The 24,100-nt window shown below is 38.0% G+C and overlaps 1 protein-coding gene across 6 annotated transcripts in view; it reads right to left on the bottom strand.

The window, feature by feature from the left end:
* The window catches only part of ADAMTSL1 (ADAMTS like 1), a 1,019,582-nt gene that overhangs the window by 252,775 nt on the left and 742,707 nt on the right, over window positions 1-24,100 (bottom strand). For all 6 annotated transcript variants that reach the window (XM_067041438.1, XM_067041439.1, XM_059072941.2 and 3 more), the window contains 3 exons: window positions 19,244-19,355; window positions 15,110-15,248; window positions 1,994-2,044 (listed from right to left, as the gene is read on the bottom strand). In XM_067041438.1, coding sequence (XP_066897539.1) covers window positions 1,994-2,044; window positions 15,110-15,248; window positions 19,244-19,355 — 302 coding nt within the window. The remainder of the gene's footprint in view (window positions 1-1,993; window positions 2,045-15,109; window positions 15,249-19,243; window positions 19,356-24,100) is intronic.

Consider the following 24,100-nt stretch of genomic DNA (forward strand, 5'->3'; position numbering starts at 1 on the left):
TTAGAATTAGTTTAGTAACAGAAGTGCACGGGGTAAGAAATATAGTCTGTTTATTTGCTAGTTGTCTTTTCCCATTGTGATGCATGGACAGGCCAAAGTGTGCAGAAGACAGGGTGCAAATAAACATCAAGGAGGTTCATCTCAATCTCTCATTGAGAATATTGAGCTTCAGGCACTTGGGGGAAATCCAAATATATAAGAAATCAAGTTTAACCTAAGACAGGCATTAGTCACACCACAGAAATATAAACAAGAGAGATCATATATATGAAAGAAACTGAGGAGTGCCATTACAGGCAAAACATCAACTTGATGTTCTCACCCCTGATACCCAACTGTGCCTTTATCTCGAAATACACGGCCTTCACCCAACCAGATACATGCATCCTATGAATACTTATTTTACAGATACAGGAATTAAAATCAAATAAAATCTTGGTTCAGTTAAACTAATCTTTTTATATTTGCATTCCATTGGTTTTTCAAGTTTGGTTCTGGATCAAACCAGCAAAAGGATACATCAGTAGCATTGTAAAGTCATTTATTGTCTTTATCAATATAGTCATAGGAAAGTGGGAGGGAGCTGATGAATGAAGTAACCCCTTAGTGGAAGAACTTAAAAAAACCCCAAACAATTATATATGGTATTAATCAAGCACCCCTTTCTATATGCTACCATTAGAATGGTGATAAGTGAGTTCTGGGCCAGTCACTGGAAGTATTTAAGTAGAGGCTGGATGACAACTCGTATTGGTTTATACATGTGCGTGTGCATGTGTGTGTGTGTGTGTGTATATATATATATATATATATATATAAAATATGTTGGAATACATCTGTAGTAAATACACATATATGCATATTTGTTTACATACATGTGTTCACATATGTGTGGTGAATGGGTGCGATTATTGGGGAAAAGTGGGAGAACGAAGCATCAGTGGGGAGCTGGACTAAAAGACCTCGAGGTCCTCTTTTTGTATTTCAATTCATTAAGTATTTGAAGATTTTCAATCAAACTTTTCTTTATTTTACAGTTCAGAATAAAATTATTTTCTGGGCTTTGTTTAGTTTGAAATTGTGCAAACCACCGTGGATTATTTCCAATTATTTGTGATCCGATTTAAACCTTGGGTTCTAAACAGCAGCTGACTCCCTGAAGTCCAAATGAGCAACGAGACTAGAGCAAAGGTCTTGCTTAGCACAGCGGGGGCTTCACACCCAAATCTAACTTCTGCTCTCTGGGGAGCTGTTTCCAATGTGGCAGGAGATACACTCAGTAGCTAGAGTATTTTTCAGCTTCTCCAATTTTCTTATGAATATATTAATAAAGAAAACAAGTTCTTTTAAAAGTTCCTCAATCACTTTAATGACTTTTTCTAGTTTTATAAAATACCGTACTTTAAAAAAGCAGCATAGTGCATGGAATTTTACGTTTTGGGGAAAAAACGCACAAAAAACCCTCCCCTCCCCACCAAATGTTCTGAACAATAAGGAAAAAACTGCCTTTTTGTATTTAATTATAATTTCTTTAGAACAAAAAAAGGATATTCAAAGCCCCTATGCAGAGTAATACCACATCTGGAATTCCACATTTGTGGTATTGAGATAATAATTCAGGCAGTGTTTGTTTAACAGTTAGCAACAGTGCTTTAATGACTAGGGTCCTATTGCAGAGGAAATATAAAAAAGGACAAAGGGAGTGAAAGAAAGACATAACATAAACCCATACACTGTATCTAATCATAGTGAATTACTGTGTCCACTGCAATGTAATCTGATCATATCTTAAAATGGTTTTTGAATGACAAGCTTACGGTCTGAGCAGACCAGTGTTATTCAAAAGTAGAGCTCAGGATGGATTGCAAAACATACTATCTACCATCTTATTTTTACAGAGAAACACAAAATCTATAACATATATATATATATGTATAAAAGAAGCAGAAGACTAATTTACTAATTCTAGCATCAGGAGGATTGATTTACGTACCGAGGAAGGGGATGGTAGAGGTCATAAGGCATGATCTGCTTGTATCCGTCACTGTTAGGAACAATAATGCCAACCCTCTGAGTAGAAGGTACACACAATAAAATAAACACTAAATGATTACATTATACAATTTTTTTAGACAAATGCAAAGTAACATTAATAAATTGTCTCTAAAAAACAACACAAAAACAGTTCAAAATCTTTATGCTAGCATCTGTTTGAGGATGGGGCAAGTTCTTTGAAAGGGCACCGTTTACTATAATTAGTTCTCTGATCCAGGCAGGAAATACCAGTGGAAAGGGTGGTAGTAAGAAGACTGGGCATCTCATCATTAACTATGACACAATAAGCTTGTAAATGTTCTTTAATCCCCCCAATTGTATATCCTATGAGGTCATTATTATCATCATTATTAATGTTACTTCCAGATGCTTACCAAGCAATTTTACAGTTACGGTCGTCTCACTTCTGATGAACGAGAGAGCTATGTGTAAGAGTATGTACCTGGGAACTGACAACACTATGTAGCACGCATTAGCAAATAGGTAATGCACCCTTGGCAAATCTGAGGATTTTAGTAAACTCTGGAAAGCAGCCACTTGGTTATTTTATAAAGGGAAGGGGAACTAGTGAATATAGTAGGCAACGATCAACAAAAGCGCATTCCCTACCAAAATAAAGGTAGGGCAGTTAAAATGTGATAATAAAGATGAAAGATCTTTTTTTGTTGTCTATAAAATGTGATACAGCGTTAACTGCTATTATGGTGGTGGTTGTGATTGTTTTGACTGCTGTTCGTATACCTGGTGCTCTGGGAAACCTGTGAGATTTAGAGATAAAGACGAAAGGAGCCATAAGAAATGACATTTTAGGCTGTATGGCTAATGGATTCACAAGAAATGATATTATAGGCTGTGTGGGAGTCCCCAGAGGCCTTTAGGACTCCAATAAAGTACACTAACTACCTCACTGATTTCAAGGAAAGCCTCCAATTGGCAAGACTTTCTTCTTGCTGAGTCCCCTTGTTTGTGGGAGATTTATGACTCGTGAATCTCAGATAAAAGGGCTAATACAACAGACTCTCCATCAAGAGTGGGAGACAGAGAGAGCTCAGTTCTCGGATGTCATGTATTTGCTGCAGCAAGGCATGGTAGGTCATGAACAGAAGACACTTATTTTACCACTGACAAACGATAGCAAGTCCTTCTTTTGAATATTGAAGGAACTCCTGTATTCTATTCTAGGATGAATGGAACTCATGTATTCCTGAATATTCTGGGATGAATATCCGTATTCAATATAAATGTTTGTATTTATATTTAAATAAATACATTAAGACTCAATTTGATCCCATCCTCTGACATAGGATGATACAGTATGTTCTTTTTATATGGCTAGTAAACCTAAGCTTTTGGGTAGAGTGAGCAAGGTATACTGTGGAACAGAAAGATAAAAAATAGCACTGGCTGGACATCATGCCCGATAAGGAGGAAAGAGGGAGTAATAAAAAGGGTAGTTCCTGAAGAAATTACTGAAAGATAAGGGAGAAATGAGAGAAATTAAATTTGAAAGAAAACGAGAAACACATATTTGAATATAGATTTCTCTTCCAAAGAGGTACAAACACTGGAGTAGTAATTTGCTTATTTATCTTACATGACTAAATTTTCTTCATTTATTTGTATGACTAAAGGTATTCACTTATATCACTAAACTTTCATGGTGTGTGTATGTGCATCACTCTTCAGTAACAATGTTCATGAAAATGGATGCTGCCTTTTGAGGAGGTTCAAAATCCCATAGCTCTAACAAACACAAGAATGGGATGAATATTAACATTAAACTTTTCTCCCTGTTTTCCAAGATAGAGAGACTTCCTATTCTTTTCTGCCTTCTTTTGACAAGCAATTGGATGTGAAAGGTTAATCCTGTCTTTGGTTAGAATCATGTGATCTCTTTCCAATAATTCTTCTGCCTAGTAATTAAGGAAAATTTCTTTCTAAAAGAATGGTATTTGATAGAATTCCAACCTTCCAAAGTTCTTCTAATAACTTTGGTAGTTAATTAAGGAACATAGACAACTGACTTTGCAGTTATATTTTAGCTAACCCTAGTATCTTCACTCATGACTACATCTAGACCTAAATGCAGAAATGCATATCGCTGTCTTTGCTCCTGAAAAAATTTATGGCTATGATTTGTCATTCTCAATATTTGAACGAACTGCTACAGATCTCTGCCAACTGATTTATCAACTGATGATGTTTAAAAAGGAGGCAGTAATATTGAAGGAGACAGACTAGAAGAAAAGAAGGGAAATGAAAGAGGGAGTTATAGAATTCAAGATGTTGGGCTTTGCATTGGACTGATTTAGAAATCATGTTTTTGTTTGAACGAGGAGCTTTAAACCTGGATTCAGAAAAACTATAGCTATATTTGTCTTTCTATGGCATAGGTCATGGTGAAGACTCATAAAATGACTCTATGGCACCTGTGAAAACAGAAAGATATCAAAACAATGGTGCTCTGTCCAGTCCTGTTAATGCATATTCATGTGCATGGGCTCTGCTCTCTCTTGGGGTTCATGCCATGGCCCTGGCCTTTCACCACATTGTCACAGAGGGGCAGGCAATACTGCCTAAACTTAACTCTCCATTGCTTCCTTTTAAGACACTTCATCTTTTTCTTAGGCAAAGTGTATCTACTGAAGAATGATGGAAAAGGATGCCATTTAGGGACTTTAAGAAATTCTTTCCATGTTTAGGTCTTCATTTTTATGTGTATGTGCGTGCATACAGGTTTATGTATGCATTCAGATGTCTCTGAACATACATGCAGTGGGGAAGGAGGCAAAAATAAATTTAAAAAATGATCGCAAAGGGAAATGTAATAAACAGTTGGTTTGGGGGTAAAACTACTCATTCTTCATTGCCTTCACTATTCTGAATGCTCATGCACTTCCTTCACTGGGCAATGACTTGATTCCATCTAAAGTCTCTCAAATCAAGGGTCGTGGTGGGAAGAAGAGAAGATGAAGACGAAGAAGGGGTCACTCTGGACTCATGTGATATAAGTAGAAGAAAGACATTGCACATCATCCTCTCAAAGTCCACACCTTGCTGAACTGTCCAGTGACACGAGAATGCTTCCATGTTATGACAAACTCATGGAATAAAATATTATGCAGCATATGGACATGAAGTCTTTTGAACTATTTTTAATGACATGGAAAATGTTCAAATGTAATGTCAACTGAAAAAATCCAATACAAAATAGAATGGACAGTAATCCACAATACTAAGAAAACTTATGTGTTCATATGCCACTTATACAATCATTTTTGTAAAGCCTATATATGTGTATGTATGTGTATACATATGTGTGTGTATATACGTGTGTACGTGTGTGTGTGTATACACATAAATATATTAGAAAAGGACCCAAAACAGTTGTTAGTTTCTGGTTTTTGTATTATGGGTTTTTTGTGGGTTTTTTTGCTTTCTTCTTTTTATATTTCTCTGTTTTCAGGAATTAGAACTTTTAAGTAAAACAAAATTCAAGTCTGAGAAAGCAAAAGACAGAAACATTTGGAAACATGATAGAAATAGATGAAATGAGGCTATCTCTTCAATTCCCATGTGTCACTTAAAGATGACTGAGTCTCTGTCCTGAAATCCGGTCAGAAGCTATTATAGAACAATATCCCTAACTTTAAAAATCAAGCCCTCTTCAGGCTCACACTACTCAGGTGTGAAATTTACATATTGTGACATATCTCTCTTTCCAAGAAAAGTCCTAATACAACTAACTTCATGAGCACCTAATTTACGAGGTTCTGGGTTCTTTTTACAATAGAAACATATCATAAGGAATCGCTTTCATGGCTTCAACTGTCCCTTCCAGTGCATCTCTCACAACCTCTTGCCTCTTCTCCAGGGCTGCAGAACCTCATTTCTAATGTCCTGATGGCTGGATCTACTCTCAGTATGTCAAGGTCAGTGGGTCCAGACAATTCATTATCTTCCCCTACAGACTGCTTCTTCTCCTGTGATCACTGTTACTGTTCAGAGCACTGCCATCCTCCCATCCACCCAGGCTGGATACCGTGGGGCATCGTTGCTCTTCTCTTTCCTGTATTACCTACAGACACGGAGGTCTTCCAGTAGTGACGTCTGCCAAATACATCTCTGTGACATGAATTTAGGCCCTTTTGCATCAGTCTCCTAACAGATTTCTCTGCCTGCAGGCATTGTCTCCTCCAATCCAGCCTGCTCACTGCTGTCATATCAACAGATATTTTACTTCCCAATGCAGCCCATAACACCCAACGAAACTTCTTAATCAAGTGCTACCTCTTCTAAAGCCTGTCCTTATTTTCCCTCTCAACATGTAGCCAGATACTTCTCTCTTCCTCTTCCAAATACCCATAGCACTAACTCCTCTCATCACTTTTAACTGTATACTATCTTTTAACTATGTATACATTTTCTTTAGTTTAACAATATGGGACAAAATCCATATTGGTTCTTTACTATATCTTTTAACACAGTGCCCTGCACAGAAGCAATTCATAAATAATCAGCCAACGAAATCATGCCATTGATGTGCAGACACAAAAGCAAAGCTACCATCCAGAATGAAAGCGAGCAAACAAACAAGAACAAGGTTAAAACAACTCCCAAACAAACTGCCACTCACGGTGCACACCTTTAGTCCCACTCCTTGCCTTTTGCTAGCTCTGCCATCTGTATGAGGGGCAGGCTGTTTTAGAGAGTAGTTTGGCTGCTCTGACAAGCAGGGGTGGTTAGGTTACCTGGGGCAGAGAAAGGTCAGCTTAATGGCAACTGTGTTTCTAAGCTGCTTGGCTAAGCTCTACATGCCACTGGGCATCTCCCAGAAACAGCCATGACAGTTTTAAAAAAAATCTTCTCTTCCCTGTCTGTCTCATGTGTCTTTTCAGGTATCATACTGCTTTGTAACTGCACAATTCAACTTCCCTTGGCCAGTGCTGTGGTCCAGACTCTCGTTGGCTTTACTTTGCCTTTGCCATGGTACCAAGCACAGAACTTGGCACAAGATTGGTACTCAATAAAAAAATGAATGAAATTGTGGGTGCTGGGGGTAGTTCTGGCACAGAAGAGAGTGATTCATCTTCTCTCAACAACTTCAGGCCAATAGAAACCAATCTCTTCCCTAGCAACTGTTCAGAAGGGGGGGAGGAGAGAAGTAATAAAAAGTTGGCAGAGACTCAAGCATTTGCTTTTTCATGAGTGGCACAGCACAAAGGATTATACCATAATGAGGACAAGGACCCCCTGAGGAGTTGGGAGATGGAAGGTCTGTTCTCCTCTCCGCCAACTCTCTTTCTGTGTGACCTTGAATGCATTGCATTTGGACCTCTGGGTTGGTCTTCTGCAAAATCTAAGTATTGGATGAAATCAGGAGTTTTAAGATGAAGTAAGAACGGGTGCCTGGAAACCCATCTCATGGAGCTCTATCTTATCTGTCCCCTTCCTAGTGGCTGCTAAGGGCAGAACTCAGAGTTCTGTGGACCACAGATTGAAAACCACTGAACTAGGTAATCACCTCAAAAGCTCTATTTTAAAACTTGATGACTTTACAAAACACCATAGGTTTCCCTATCATTTAAAGAGGCAAGTTGGAGATCCAGCAAAGGAGGAAATATTCTGTAAGTAGGTTACAATTTTTTTGTGTGTGTGATACGCGGGCCTCTCACTGCCGTGGCCTCTCCCGTTGCGGAGCACAGGCTCCGGAGGCGCAGGCTCAGCGGCCATGGCTCATGGGCCCAGTCGCTCCGCGGCATGTGGGATCTTCCCGGACCGGGGCACGAACCCGTGTCCCCTGCATCGGCAGGCGGACTCTCAACCACTGCGCCACCAGGGAAGCCCGGTTACAATTTTTTTTAAAACATAGTAGCTGCTAGGCAACATTCATTTATCTTTTAGAAATCAGACCAAAAAAACCCTGCTTCATTGTCTAGGATTTGAAAACATTTTAAAGATACATATTCATTTTCTGCTATAAAACCAACTACTGGAGAGTTTTTGAACATTTGATCCAAAATATCATAATTTCCTTATATCTATATTTCTGTGGTTAAACATTTCTGATATTAATGAATGCAATTTCTGAACTGCTTTTAAATAAATGGGACTAATATTTCCTTGGGCTTTGTTTAGCTTTTCCTGTACTGTCCCAAGTGATTTGGTCATTGTTTGATTTGAGTAAACATCAGTATTTACGTTTACATGAAAAAGGCGTGCTTAACCCACGTTTGTGGTCAATTCAGAGATCCAGGGCACCAAACTTTGCATTGATATAGTTGGCAGTTCTGTGCTGGCTGTGGAGGTGTATGGTGGGTTTAAACCAGATCTCACAGCTTGCTGCAGGAATCATGCAGAACAAGGGTACCTGTAGGATATGATGACACCAGGGCAGGTGACCTGAGTTTATGTAGCATAGGAGCTGCTCTGGAAGCGGAGGCACTTAGGTCCATGACCCAGCTTTCTCCTGCCTGCCCTGACTTGGTGTAGATCGCATAACTTCTTTGGGTTTCAGTATTTTCATCTGTAAATATAGATGATAATCCCTGTCTTGCAAACCTCTTAGGGAAGGTAAAACTGGATTGAGATAACAGATGTGAAAGCACTGTAGAAACTTCAAACAGCAGTAATATTGGGCCAGTCATTTTATAGGGTTGGTTCTCAATAACGATAGCTGACTTGCATCGAGCGCTTGGCATCTTGCTAAGAGCTTTATGTGCACCATCTCATGTACTCCCTATAGTTCCTGTCTGACACGAATATTGTACATTTCGGACAGACGGCAAAACTAAGGCCTAGAGAAATTAAGTAAAGAAGCTACTTAGCTAGTAAAGTCAAACTGAAAAATTGAAGTAAAAAAATGAGGATGATGATAATACTTGTCCGATTAACTTACAAGTTAATTTAAAGATTGCATATAATTACACTTTTTAAAAGTTTAAAATGTAATATTTGAAGTGATCATTATTATTAGTGATGAACTGGTGGAAGAACAGAATTGTCCCGTAACTCAGTTAGAGCTGATTGTCTGATGCTGTGTGGTAGGTCTATAAACTTGGGAAGGGTACAACCATGTATTCTAAAAAGCACCAGAACTCTGCTTTATTTATCTCATCATAAATGCATGAAAGTGCAAATGGGATTTTTTTTTTTTTGGTGGTATGCAGGCCTCTCACTGTTGTGGCCTCTCCTGCTGCAGAGCACAGGCTCCATACGCACAGGCCCAGCGGTCATGGCTCACGGGCCCAGCCGCTCCGCGGCATGTGGGATCTTCCCGAACCGGGGCACGAACCCGTGTCCCCTGCATCCGCAGGCGGATTCTCAACCACTAGCGCCACCAGGGAAGCCCCGCAAATGGGATTTTACGATGGTATTTTTTGTCGCTTATTCATTAGCTACTTCAAGTAGTATATTTAAATGGGGTTGATCAAAAAGAAGGAAGTTGTTACTTTTCTAAGTAATTTACCTACTTTTATAAAACAAACAGAGCTTCGTGACTAGGAAAACATTTCATTATACTTTAACTGTCAATTGAGAAAACCATTTTCTAGCCCTTACATTGAGTTCTCCTTTTTTGGAGATGGACATGGCATAAACCCCATGCAAATTGAATGGCAGTGTCTCATAGCTGGTTAAGTGGGGATTTTAGGAGTTGCTAATCGTCTTAATTTTTCATGATCATGAATTTTAAAAAATTTGATAAATGTGATTTGCTTTCATGAAGCAATTTCCTAGGAATTTATGTTTCCTATTGTTAAAACAGCAAATAGAGAGCTACCTCTCTAGAAGACCCATATGCAATTTTAGAGTTCCAAGTCCTTTCATGGAGGAGAAAGCTAATTTCTGGAGAGTTTAGGAGTTTCTCTGAAGTAACATCAACATTATCATAACGGTGATCTTAGTCATAATAGCTGCAGCCACTCACATTTATTGAGTGCTTTTCGTGTGTCAGGCACTCTGCTAAACTCTTTAAACGTATTACGCCCTTTATTCCTCATGACAGCTCTATGAAGTAAGTAGCTATTATCCTTACTTTGGAGGATGAAAAAACTGAGGCTTAGTGAGAACAAGTCATTTGCCGAAGGCTACCCAAACCAGTAAGTGACAGAGCCAGGATCCCAAGCCAGGCCATGCTGTTCCAAAGCTCCCCTGCTAAATCACGCTGGTATAGTGGTAATCACTGTATCACCACTGGACTAGTTGGTCACCAAGTTAGTGTGACTGGGTTTTATAGGTCCACTGTACATACTGTCGCTCACGATGCAGATTATTTCTCTTGCATTAGGATTTAAGTTGCATTAGGATTCAGTTCTGAGATTTTGTTCACACTTCGGTCCCATGGCCAGGGATGACTTATGCAATTTGCTGTCAAATTAAATGGAGCTGGACAAAATAAGTCCACTTGAACTCAAAAGAACTGCCACTTGGGGCATACAAGTTTGGGCATTTGCTTAGGACTGCTGCTGTGAGTTCCTTGAGGAAAGGGGGAATCTGGATGTAGTTTCAGCAAAAAACAGATTTGTTTGTTAATGATTGTGACCATGATAGTGTGATGAGTGAGGGCTTTTTTTGCTTCTCCAACCCTTGCCAACTTAAGCCCCCTTCATTACTGCCTTGGAGAGAAAAGCAGAGGTCTGTGCCAAAAAACCCCCCCAAAACAAACCAAAAATAAGCTGAAAAGATGGTTCTCCGATCTTCTCACAAACAATGTCTTGCACAATTCCCCCCAGACAGCCTTAACAGTCTTACCAGTCTCCTAGACTGAGTTATGTAAGGCCAAATGTAGCCTTTTTTACATTGAAAGACACTCTGAAAACATAAGGTGCTTATTAGCTGAACTAAAACTATGCCTTTTTAGTTGTTGCTGAACCACAGGTATACATTTGGAGGCTTTCTGGCCACGTGACTTTACCCTTCATCCAAGAAGCAATGATGACACAAACCACAGATCACCAGGTACTGCATTAAAAAAAATAATTTCCCCTTGTGTAAAACAGAAGCTATGATTATAGCATGGCGGGCACAAGGAGGATTTTACATTTGATAAGATTCCAAGTGTCTTAGCTACTATAGTGTGAAGTCAATGAAGCAGAAAACATGTTAAACATGTCCAGATCTCTGATATCCAGAAGGACCATGCCTCCGGACTTCTGGGTGTGCCCAAGTTGGGACCACCACCAGAACATATACTATACTCTGTAGAGGGTGTGTGATAGAACTAGTGATAACATAGCTCTGAGGCACCCGTGAGAAATATTCTCAATTTTAGCTAAAAGTTATTAAATTTTAAACTTCACTTTCTCTTCTGTCCCATTATAAGCATTGTTTTAGCTTCTTTTCTGAGACCGCTTTTGGCCCAGAAACAAAGTATTTTGTCATGTCATAAAAATAACTGCATAAATGACATCAGTAGAGAGCAATACAGCTTTCTCGGGATGGAACAGCTGGCCACCAGGTAAGCTCACTTGGTCTTGTAGTGAAAAGAACTCAAATTCCTGTCTCAGGAAATGTCAACTTACTACATGTCATGGATATTCAGGCTTGCTTTAGAATAGTGGAAACCAAGAATGCTAAGTCATTGAATTCCACGTGTCTGTTATATACAGAATGATTTTACCTATGGATGAGCTATAGACAAAACTGGAAAGAGATATAGCAAAAGCATTAATAGTGATTATCTGTGGGCACTGGAGATTTTTAGTGAATTTTATCATTTTCATTATAGTCTTTTAACTTACCAACATTTCTGAGTTAGCATGAAGAATCAGAAAAAAGCTATGAAAACATGAAAATTATTTTGGAAAGAATAGGCTAGATGTCAACAATCTCTTTAGTCCCAAGAACCACTAGATGAATCCAGCCACAACCATGGAAACCTATGGATGCTCTTGGTGAGTGAAATGAGTAAGTGATGTCATTCATTAGTTCAAATTATTATAAAGCAAATTAATGAGACCAGTGAGGCTATTTTGGTAAACAGAAAAGTTGGGTATCAAGGATTATGGCTAACGGTTACCACATCCAGTTTATTTCTGATTTGTTTTGGTTTTAGGTGTGTAGTAATGAGAAAATTCTTATCTCAGAGAAGTAGTTGCTAATGGTGACAATTTTTATAGCTCACCTTACAATCTTCAGATATTTATTTTTTAATTAAACAGACATAATCATGGAACTTAACAATGAGGGCAAAAAGTGTTTCCTTTGGTAGTGAAATATTTTTACTATTGTTACAACAATTTTTAATTTTAGCTTAGCTTGAACAAGTTAACATTCGTTTATGTTTGAGTATACTTTTTGTGAGTTATTGTTTAAAGATACTTCAAAATATATAAAATGAAATTTAATGAAGCGACTCCATGGAACAATAACTTCTAGAGGCACAGTTGGAAAGCCACTAATTTAATGCAACAAATAACCCTCTCACTTCCACTAGTGGGTGAGAAAACTAAGGCCCAGAAGGGTAAAATAATAAACCCAGGGATACAGACTTATTTAGTGCCTTTTTTGCTGTCCGTGCTACTTCCCAATCTCGACAGGGAATGAACGTGGCTATCTAAATGGGATTTTGCTTTCAAATAATCAGCCAAAAATCATAGTCTAACACAGGAAAAGTGAAGAACTATCTCAATGGCTACATAAAATAAATTTCTTTTGAAATTCCAAAATATGTGACTTTGTTCTAAACAATATCTCTTGTGTTTTCCCTTTTAGGGGCTTCTAGGTTTGGACGCAAAGGTATTGGTTAATGTCACCATGTCACTCTTGATTTTACTATTAGACAGTTAAATCTGTAGTTAGAAAACAGTTCCTTGGGGGTTTGATTCTGCTGTGTCTGATGAGAGGGCAGACCTATTTTATCAAGTCTCTTCATCTCCTTTTCTCAGACTATCACTTCTTACTTTCTCTTGGAATTCAGGAAGGTTGCTTTGATCCTGGATATGCAAATGAGTTCAGTGAATTTCTCAGCAATCCTGAAGTATCTTAACCTCAGACTAGCATATCTACATTTTCTAAAGAAGTTTCCTCTTAAACCTCTTCTACTGCTAAGTCTTAATTTTTACAGCTTTCTTTAATTACCTCTGTAATAAAAAAGCAGCTTCCTGACATTTGCTTCTAACTTATTTTTTGTCTCCTTTTCTCTCTCTCTTTTGTAATAGCCACCTGTCCCAACATTTATACATGTGCTGTATTAGATGTTTTAAAATAACAGACATAGAAAAAGGATAAATTTCACAAACTTCTTTCATGTAGGATGGCCTTTTGCTTTTGAATAATAAGAAATAGGCCAAAAATATTACTCCAACAGAAAAGATAGGTGAAAATCAGAAGCCAGAAAAAAAATGAGTAAATTATTTACTGATTAGAAACGTATTTCTTAAAATTGTTAACAAAATGCTTTTACTTCACAACTCTTTTTCATGGCCATCTCTTCACTGAAGTTTTTTCTGAGTGGGGGGAAAGCTTTAGGCAGTTGTGGGAAGTGAATTCGTCATTTCTCCTAAAAATACACACATAAATTTTCATGGAACTGTGTATAAGACCTTCAAAGTTGCTCTATGGCTGAGTCAACCCATTTGAATTGGGATAATTACACTTTTTATGCACTGGTCTTCCTGGTATAGATATGGATAAAGATGTATAATAAGTAAAATAATTTTAAACTAGGGTTGAGTTGCATGAGTTAGAATTATCTTGGCTAAAAATACCTCATACCCTTAATATTTCCAAAATAAAGAGGTCCAAGCAAAATTTTAACACCTCATTTGGTTTTATACCATATCCAATCTTTAATACATAGTTTTCTGGTGTAATATGAAGCAAAATTAAACTTCACCTGAATTATATATTTATAACATATCTACTCTTCTGTTTCTTTAATGAAAACCTGTTATTCTGACTTCACTTTTATCAGCTAGGTAATGTGGTACCTATGAGTAAATTAATAATAGCAATTTCACATCACCTGTAGAATTTAGAATTCCTGAATATGAGGCAGAAAGAGTACAAGAAAATACACTTTAAAAAGGTAACAGCAGAAAACAGAAACTAAAATTGCATTGCCTACAATTCAAAGATAGAGTGATTTTCAGCCACATGGCTCATGTAGTATTTTACCTATTCAAAGTTTTGTTTTATGAACGTATAGTTAATAAACTATGAGTTAAAAAATACCATTGAGATGTTTTTCAGAAATCCAAGGGTCTTGGAAAGGATTCTCTATCTTTTGGTCTTCATGATGAGTTTTGTAGGATAAGAGTTTTCATATATCCTCTCTCACGTGTTGAGGATGAATAAGCCAAGTTAATAAAATTACCAAGTAGTGTTGCAACTAAAAAGGCAAATATTACACCCATGCAAAGATTCTTGACCTGCACTTCTATGACTACTCATCATCTGAGACATTTCATTCATCAGTCTGATTCTTGATCCTGCAAATAACTGAGGGTCAATTATGGTTTCCCCAAAGCAAACATATGTGAAAGTGTCAAGTGTCTCTTTAAGACTCCTAATTAAAAAGACCTTTAAAAAAGAATCTGACTATTAGAAATAAGTCCTGCTTTCTCTTCAACAAAGGCTAAGTTTATTTAAATGTGGAAGAACTGCTCTAAGGCTGGTTTTGATTCTGGTTAATCGGTGTGGCCCACCATAGGCTAAAATGGGTCAGCTGTGACCCTGAAATATGGTCGGCTCTGATCATCTCACTGATCTGGTGACAGAGTGAAAATGCAAAGAATCCTGAGAACATTGTACCATCACATTTGTTAAGGTCAGAAACAAGTAACCAGAGTGAAACAAAATCAGAAGAGAAAATGACTCTGCAAAGTGCTTTACCTGCAGCTTTACCAATGGAAAACCTATAGACCCTGAGATGGCATCTTATAGTAGCAAGAGTAAGGGGCATGGGTTCTAATAACACATGACTAGGAATGGACAGTGGACAGCATCACTTATTTATTTTAAATTTCATTTTATTTTTAATGAAACAGTTTTTAAGAAGCTTATTTGAACTTGACTTATGCTTATGGTAAACAAACTGGTAAATGTGACTGACCTGGCTGGACAAGGATCCAAGTTGCACTCCTGAAGCTTGGGCTTGGGTTTGATGTTCTCGGGGTAATAGTGACAGTATTGGTCAGCAACCACTCGGTTACTCCGAAGATCGTAACACTCAGCCGATGTCAGCTGGTAACCTGCAGTATCAAACCATTCAGGCAAATTTCAATGCACACATCAATACAATATATTCCCTTAGGCTTTTTTGGCCATCTCATATTAATGAAAATTCTTCCTCAATGCTCCAGTCATATCCAGGACCAAAGACGGATAAATGGAAGGCTTGTTAATTTTTGCAGGCCTCAAAAATTGTGTTTTTCCACTCAAATTTTAATAATTAAATTATACCATAGGGCTTGAACTACATAAGAGCATAGCTAGATTATAAGACTGTCGTGAGTACTATTCTTATTAATTTCTTTTGTATAATCTAAAAGTCTAACACAGAATTCTGTATCCAAAAAAGGTCATCAGTGTTTATTTACTAACCATCTCATGCAAGGATGCAAAATTGCCTCCCTCGTACCTGGGGCCTCAGGGAGAATAAACTCCCAAATTAAAAAAAATAACCCCCAACACTACTCCTCTTGGTCAGCGGGTGACCATGGGACATGACATAGGATCGGGTACTGCTAGCTGGCTGGAAACGTTTTTTTCTTCTTTGCCTAAATTCAACCTGAATGGTTTAAGCTGAGTAAATGGATGACTAAGACCTCAACAGTAGCCATCATAAATCTCAAGTTTCCCTACACAACTAAAAAAATACCTCCTACTGTTCAATTTTTGTTTCAAAGTCCTTTACCATTTCTCTTTAATTCTCTAGCCAATATTTCTTGAGTTCCATGCACAAATTTCCACTCTTTAGAGAATCCTCTTTATTTATTTATTTAAAAATAGTGTTGCTGAGTAATACTTAATTCTACTCATAGTATGTTTTACCTTTCCTACCTACCTCTTTCTTCTCCTGTGGATTTCTGGTGGGATGGTGATGAGGACTTAGATTCTTGGGGTGAAAAATAAATGTATATAAAGTATTTTTTTTTTAAATTAGGCCTTTTGTATCATTCTAACCCTAATCAATTCCAAAATATATTCCTTCCCATGGGCAGTGGTTGAATATTGTTATTGCTAAATAATTGTTAGAAAGTCAGATTTAGAGTCATTAAAAGTCCTGCAGGGCCTCCCTGGTGGCGCAGTGGTTGAGAGTCCGCCTGCCGATGCAGGGGACACGGGTTCGTGCCCCGGTCTGGGAGGATCCCACATGCCGCGGAGCGGCTGGGCCCGTGAGCCATGGCCGCTGAGCCTGCGCGTCTGGAGCCTGCGCTCCGCAACGGGAGAGGCCGCAGCAGTGAGAGGCCCGTGTACCGCAAAAAAAAAAAAAAAAAAAAAAAGTCCTGCAAAAGATTTTAGGAAATCAGAAGGAGGCTTCTAAACCAGATTTCCTGACTTGAAGCTGTGTTCTCAGACCACCCACAAAAATTAATTGTTCACTAAAGACTGAAAAAAAGACCTTTTAACAATTTTACTGTACAGATGAAAAGCATGGAAAGTAATGGCTAAGAACACATGTTCCATTTAACTTTTTGTCTTATAAGAAAATCAAAAAGCAAAATGATATTTTGCATAAGTAAATATGCTTTTGTTTTTCAATTACATTATACTTAAAGCAGATAATCTGATGACAAGTTAATTATTTTATAACTTTCCAGAAAATAATTTCTACTCAAGGACAGAATTTATCAGGTAGTAAAATGTGGGTACAAGCAGTAAGTAAACACTAAATGTGAGATTATGATTTTTAAAAATTGTCATTTGTCAGCTAAAAATGTGGCTGGGAAGCTCTTCCAGTGTGTGTGAAATGAAAACTTAAAACGCAAATGAAATAAAGGACCAAAATGGTCAGATAATTGTGTTTTCTAAAGTTTCACAGGGTATTTGGAGTAGCAATTCTTTACACTTGGCGAAATGCTCAGCTAGTTGAATGTGGAACCAGAAACATACAAAGGAATTTAAAGATCATTTCTTCAGCAATTTTCGAACTGTGGTCCATGAAACGTGAGGAAGGCTGGTTTCTACATCTTTCAGGTCTTCACTCTGAACAGTGTTCCTTTATCTGGCTCCCTAGTAAGATTTCCTTTGAAGAAAGCATTTGATAGCTCAGCACATTTGAGAACTACTGATGGTTCTAATTCTTCACTTAGATGTGAGGAAAATAAAGCCCAAAGAGGTTGGTTTGTATATGAATCTAACATTAATTGCCTTATTATACAGCAAGCCATTATCAACGTTACTGAAATTATATGCCAACAGCAGCTCTATGTGAAACTGACTCAGCAGGCCTATTATTGAATTGCTACTTCTCACAGAACATGTTTTTTATTTAAAAAGAAAAGACAAAAAAAATACTTGCTTAGATTTTTTTTTTCGAAACTGCTTCCTGTGTGAGTCATTAATAGGTGTATCAAAACAACATATTCCCATAAATATCAAAGTAAATGGCACTTTATTTTTAAGCAAAGTAATTTTCCATTCAGCACAGATAGAGCAACTGGAAACACTATTTTACTGAAATGCTTAAAATGTTGAATTAATCGTTATGTAACAACCAAGTGAAAGGCACTTATTTTATTTTATTTTTCCGATATACGGGCTTCTTACTGTTGTGGCCTCTCCCTGTTGCGGAGCACAGGCTCCGGACGCGCAGGCTCAGCGGCCATGGCTCACGGGCCCAGCCACTCCGCGGCGGCATGTGGGATCTTCCTGGACCGGGGCACGAACCCGTGTCCCCTGCATCGGCAGGCGGATTCTCAACCACTGCGCCACCAGGGAAGCCCAGGAATTTATTTTTGACTAAGTGCTTTTAAGGTAAAATTGAACAGTGCTCTATAGAACCTTCTTTTCAATGGTTTGTTCACATTATGCAGACACAGGTAATACAGCTGAAGATGAATTATATCATATATTCTTGTTTTATGAAAATTAATGGATAATCATTTGTCTCCATTTTGAGGTAATATCCTTCTTTTATCAAAATAATATAGTGATACCTATGCGGATTAGCTACTTAAAGTGAGCCAATTAACAGGCTTCTGTGAAGCTGGAGCTACAATTTATTTCATATGCTCATTTTTAAAGGACTATACATAAAATTTATACCCATTAAATTACCAAAACTTTAAAAAAAGTGATAGCCCACAAATACTGGATCAGTTAGCAACGAAACTAAAATATTCATAGACTGCTTATTACCCTTCTGGAAAGAATTTTGGTAATATATGCCAATAGCCACAAAAATTCTGAAACTCACTCTTGCGAATTTAGTCCAAGGAAATAATTTGAAAGGAGAAAAATACTTAAGTATTAAGTTCTTCAGTACATTATAATAGAGAAATTTAAATGAACTGAATGATCTTCTACAGGGATATGGTTAAATAAATTCTTATAAAATAATTCATGGAAATTATTCTGGAGCCATTGTAGTAATTATTAAAGGTGCGGGGGACCTTTTCCAGTAACACAAAATGCTGTTTATGTTACAGACATGACGGAGGAGAGATGGGAGTTCATCTGGTGACTTTTCAGGAGAGATGTGTTTTAATGTATAAATAAATCAAGTGGCATTCTTTTTACTGTATGGATGACAGGGTAGAGCCGACAAATAACTGAGCCTAACTCTATGGTGCAGTGATTTTTTTTTTCTGGTAATAAACTGTTTTCTTTAATTAATCTCTGATTCTTCTTGGATACATCATGCTATGTAGAAGGCCTGATAAACACTCTTCACTTGATTCCTTAATAGATAAGTTCATGCAACCAGAGTAGTTTGTTCTCAAATGAATAGAATCACCTCTAGACCAAGCTATTGCCTGGGTATGACACAGCTTGTCCTGAACTTCCATGAATCAAGGAAAGTAGGAAAGACCATTTCTTCTGATGGGCTGTACAGACAGAAAACATTCATGGGGCATCTACACTGAGGTATCTGCCTTACAGGAAGGCTTCAGGATTTGGCCTCACTGAGAAGAAAGAATCTGATGCACCCAGCACTTCCATATGCCGAAGTAACTATTTTTATCACAGCTGTCTTCCCTCAGAGACGCCAAGAGCTCCTAGACTAAATGAGCACCATTACCTCCTCCACAGGTTGCTGAGCAAGGAAAGAAATCCGTCTCCCTCCATCGGTGGATGATAGGCTGATAGAAGATGAACTGGACTGTACTGTCTGCGGGCCCCGAGTTGTGGATCTGCAGGAGACAATGGCAAAGCAGAGGAACTAATGTGACAGAGGGGTGCCCTCTGGGCTCCTTGCAGCTTGCACAAGGACGTGTGGTAGTAATGATGGCCTCAGGCTGTGTCCAGGACAGCACTGGGAGAGAAGCGGCAATGGCAGTATCACCCATCTTACCATCTAACCAGCAAATGGTCCTGGCATAAACCATCACTATCATCACCTTCTCAGTTCTGTTGCCATAGAACAAGGAATGGCAACGTCTCAACTTGTGATTCTGGCAGGACTGTATCCCAAGCCACTTATTCCATTCCCTTACCCTCTTTTATTTCCAACCTCTCTGGTATGACAGGTAAAATTATACGGATTTTTCAGTGTAGGTTCAGAAATAGACAACTTGTTCTAAGAAAATTATAAATGCAATACGCTGCAAAAAAAATTAAAGGTACTGTCATTGGTTAAGAGAAATAAAGAGTTAAAGAATTAAGTAGCTCTTCCCACTCACAGACATACTTGGAGTTTTCTGGCAATTTAGTGATTCATATATCTTAATGTGCAAAGTTACCAATGGGAAGCTCGCTAAAATGCAAATTTGTGGGTTCCAGCCCAGAGATCCAGGCAATTCAAATGTAGACAGTCCAAAAATCAAACTTTGAAAAACACCAACTTACATTATAAAAGCATTTACTTCAAATAAAACATGTGTTTATGGAAATTATAGCTCCTTTGTTTTTTAAAAGGGAGGAATGTGAGGCAATAATTCTTTAATAGTTTAAAAATACAAGATTGAGGAAACAAACTCAACCTGAAAGAGAAGGAAAAGTATCCAACAGGAACAATGCCTTGCTTTTACAGACAGAATGACGTCATACAACATTTAGACAGTTGGGCAAGGGCAAGGCTCGGGCTATTTATTATACTAAAGGAAGTTCCATGGACAACTCCAACTCCATCACATCAATTAGAGAAGCAACAGTCAGCAGAATCATGTGGCCCAAGTCTTTGTTAATGTTTTCAAGCCTTAGCACTGTTCCAACTGCCCTTTATCTAGAATAAATTGATGGATTCGGGCTTCAGATTTTTTTAAAAAGATAGCCTTTTTTTTTTTTTTTTTTTTTGCTACTGAGTTTAAAAACTGGATTAAATACCTAGGGTGCAGAGGGAAATAGGAACACCGAAGAAACAAGGAACAGGTGCTAAATCCTAGCTCAGTTTTTGGCATTTGGATAAGAATATGAAATATTCCTCAGAAAATCTGGAAGCACTGCAAAAGAGAAAGAAGAGAGAAAAGCTACAGAATATCTCATATTATGCTAGGATTCTGACCCACGGAGCATCCAGGTCTTTCCTAATTAGAATAAACAGTGATACAATTCCCTACTTTAAAGCAACAACAGCTGAAGCAATACAGTGTCTTTCACAAAAGGGGAGCATGGCCTATAGATTAATATTTTTCAATCCTATATGTCAGATACAGGATATCTAATTGCTTGCTTAGGGAGGTAGTATTAATCATGTCCTTTGGGAAGCTTTTTTTTTTTTTTTTTTTTTAACTCTCACAAAAGCTGATAGCTCTTTTGGGATGTGTGATTATCATGCTGGAAAGCTATTAGAAGAGGACTCTCATTTGAAAACAAGCTCCATAAAAAATCAAAAGACTGGAAAATTTGTTTAGATCTGGAGAGACAGATTATTTTGCAGAGGTCCCTTTCGGGATGCTAGAAATTCAACTAAGTCCTAAAAAAGCATGTGTGTGTGTTGCGGGGGGGGGGGGCGGGAACCAAAATGAGGAGGATATAACATCCAAATACTTGGAGAAACCTTGTTCTAGAATATCTACAGTGTCCGGGCTTATCTTTTGGCCTGCTTAAAGAGGCAAAAAATGGAGCAGGTCCTTTTTTCAGCTCCCTGGGAATTACCAATAAAACCACCACATGCCCAAAGAGAAAGGTATGGATGTCAAGGAGTTTTAGCGTCAAGAGGGAGCGTTAGTAAATACCATGTTGAAGGAAAGAATACAAGCAGCTTAGAAAGAATATTGTTCTCAATGAGTTCAATGAAATGATGCACAATGATCACAAATGCAGAAACTCTATGCCTAGATTTGAAAAGAGATTGGAAAGAACACAGACATCTTATTTCAAATGATGAAACCAATTATGGTGTATCCAAATCTCTGATCTCATAATCTTGCTTGGTTCCTTCCGCCATGAAAGCACTCCTGCTTCTCCCTTCTCAATAGTTGCCTTCTTTTAATAAGAACAGCTACAACTACCACAACAACCAGTACTTCCTACATTCCTACCGTGTGCAGGGAACATTTTATTTATATTAAATTGAATCTTAAAACTACTTTGCATTATCTTGCACATTTACATTACAATGAAAAAAATGAGGTGAGGTTAAGTGACTAGCTCAAGGCAACACAGCAAGGAAACAGCAGAGAAAGCATTTGAATGCAGGTCTGCCTGTCTCTAAAGCTGCCATTCTATGGTACCAAACAATCTTATCAGTGTTGTGAAGATATAGACATTTATCTTTAGTGGTATCCTTGTAACTCTTCTCAGTATCTTCTCAACTTTACATTTAGTTTTAGAGTAGAAAAAATATTAAAAAAAAAAAAAAAAAAAGAAGAGGCTAACTGGATGCCTAACTTTAATGGCCTAAATTGTTGCTTACAGAGATGAACCACCGTGTTCCTTTTTCCTGGTTTTATTAATTCTGGGCTGCTGGGACTCTTTTTATCATTAGGTCTGGAGCTTCATAAACCCTAAATCCCCAAACACCAGGTTTTGGTTCTCAAATGTACATTGAAAGCTTCAGTTTGACACATTAGAATTTTGTTTTAGGGAACGAAACCATCTGGCGTATGTAATTTTGACCTCTTCAAGTTAATAAGGAAAAAGAATGTTCCGAACCAAGTTTTTCTTCCTATAATTATAATGGTTCAGTGTTTCTAACTCAATATAATGACTTCTCACATTGAAAGTAAAGGAGAAGACAAAACTGGTCACTTCCCATAACAGTTGATCACGCAGTCATGGTAGAGCTGCAGGGCGTACAAATGTGTGCTTGGATAACTGGTAAGTTTTAAGTCCACGTAAAATCAAAGGAATCAAGGAGAGATTTCAAACTCACAAAAGACATCAAGCACACATAGGCTCTTGCAGATGAAGCACAATGAAATGCCATACTTTTCCTTCTTAGTGGGGACAAGGGTAACTTGTGAGCCTTGGGATGTTCCCCAACTAGGTTCCTTTCTCTTTCGAATGTCGTAGAAACTTTCACCCCAGAAGGACTGGTAGGGGAGTGGGCAGGCAGGGTTCTCTCACCACCTTGCCGGCAGTTAAGTTGCTGCTCTGGCATGAGGAGAGGTGGACAAAAGGGAGCTGTGGGCAGACCTACCACTGTGAGCCGCTGAGCTGGGACCCCTGGACCCACAATGGTATTCAACTTGGTCACCTGCTCTTAGGGCAGCCAGGGATGTCATGACTTGGGAAGGCTTGGAAATGGTGGAAATAAATCAGTATGCCCGCTAGGAAGGGAATAAAATGGAAAAGAGGGGAATCTGTTTATTAAATGCCTCAGTCTCCTATATTTTAATTTGGGGCTGTTCTGGTGGCACATGGTGATAGCAAATCCTCAAAAAACTGTAGAAATATTTTAAAATGCTTTTGTGGACTTTGAAGAATATGCAACAATAATCAAATCTTTCTTATTAGCATTTAGGTGGTTACAAATACTTAATATTGATACAGTTGTTATTCTCTTGCCTTTCTCTTCCTTATTTTGTAAACTCCACGAAGGCAAGTAACACTTATCTTGCTTATTGCTCTTTCTTCAGCATCATCTACAATGTTTAGCACATAGTAGGTGTCCAAACAATTGAATAAATGAATGCATGAATGAAAAAAACAAATGAATTATTTACTGACCACGGTCCTTTCAAGCACTTTTGGAATTGCAAACTATTATTTGTGACAAATTCTTGGAAGTGTTATCTTTTTATATACATCTTGCAGTTTCTTGAAGATGTTACTAATCATTTCTTGTTGACAAAGTTGATTATGTTGATAAATTTCATGAAAAGATGCAGCATTGTTACAACACAGCCCTCACCCAAAAGTACTTTTCACCCTCCTTTGAAGGTTATCTCTTTAGGCAGGATAGCATAGTGGCAAGGGCTTATAAAAATGCTAGTTATTATTGGCATAAAACATAGACTTAAATTTTCTACTGTTTTAATGGTTGGAAATGCTAAGATTAAAGGTTATTCAGTAAAAATAATGAAAAAAAAATTGTTAGCACCCAACTTTACTTTTACACTTCCTATAGAGTTTTCTAGTCCTCCTAAAATGCCAGACTTCAATATTGGGAGATACAGCAGTTCAGCCCATAGGCCCTTGGCTCAGGGTTGCATGAGAGATGTTGGTTATGGATTTACTGCCCAAAGCCCTTGTGTACGGCAGTAGATCAGGGATGCTTCTTTGGAAATAATGAGTGTAATGTTGGCTAAGGAACAAAGAGGTGGAAGCAATGTGTCAGGATGAAGATGCTAGGCAGGGCAAACTAGAGTCTCCTGGATGTGTTACAGGGAAGAACAAAATCTGACTCCATGTTGGATCTGTTTCTTTTACTTTAACCTTTGCTTCCTGTTGCTTTTGCTCATTAAAAGAATACTGCCTGTACATAATGGCCTGCCTCGGGGAACCCTGCCCCTCTGCCTGAATGTTAAACCAAAGTGCCTTTGTTCAGGGAAAC

The sequence above is a fragment of the Kogia breviceps genome, chromosome 8 (assembly GCF_026419965.1).
Source record: "Kogia breviceps isolate mKogBre1 chromosome 8, mKogBre1 haplotype 1, whole genome shotgun sequence".
In the NCBI taxonomy this organism is placed as follows: domain Eukaryota; kingdom Metazoa; phylum Chordata; class Mammalia; order Artiodactyla; family Physeteridae; genus Kogia; species Kogia breviceps.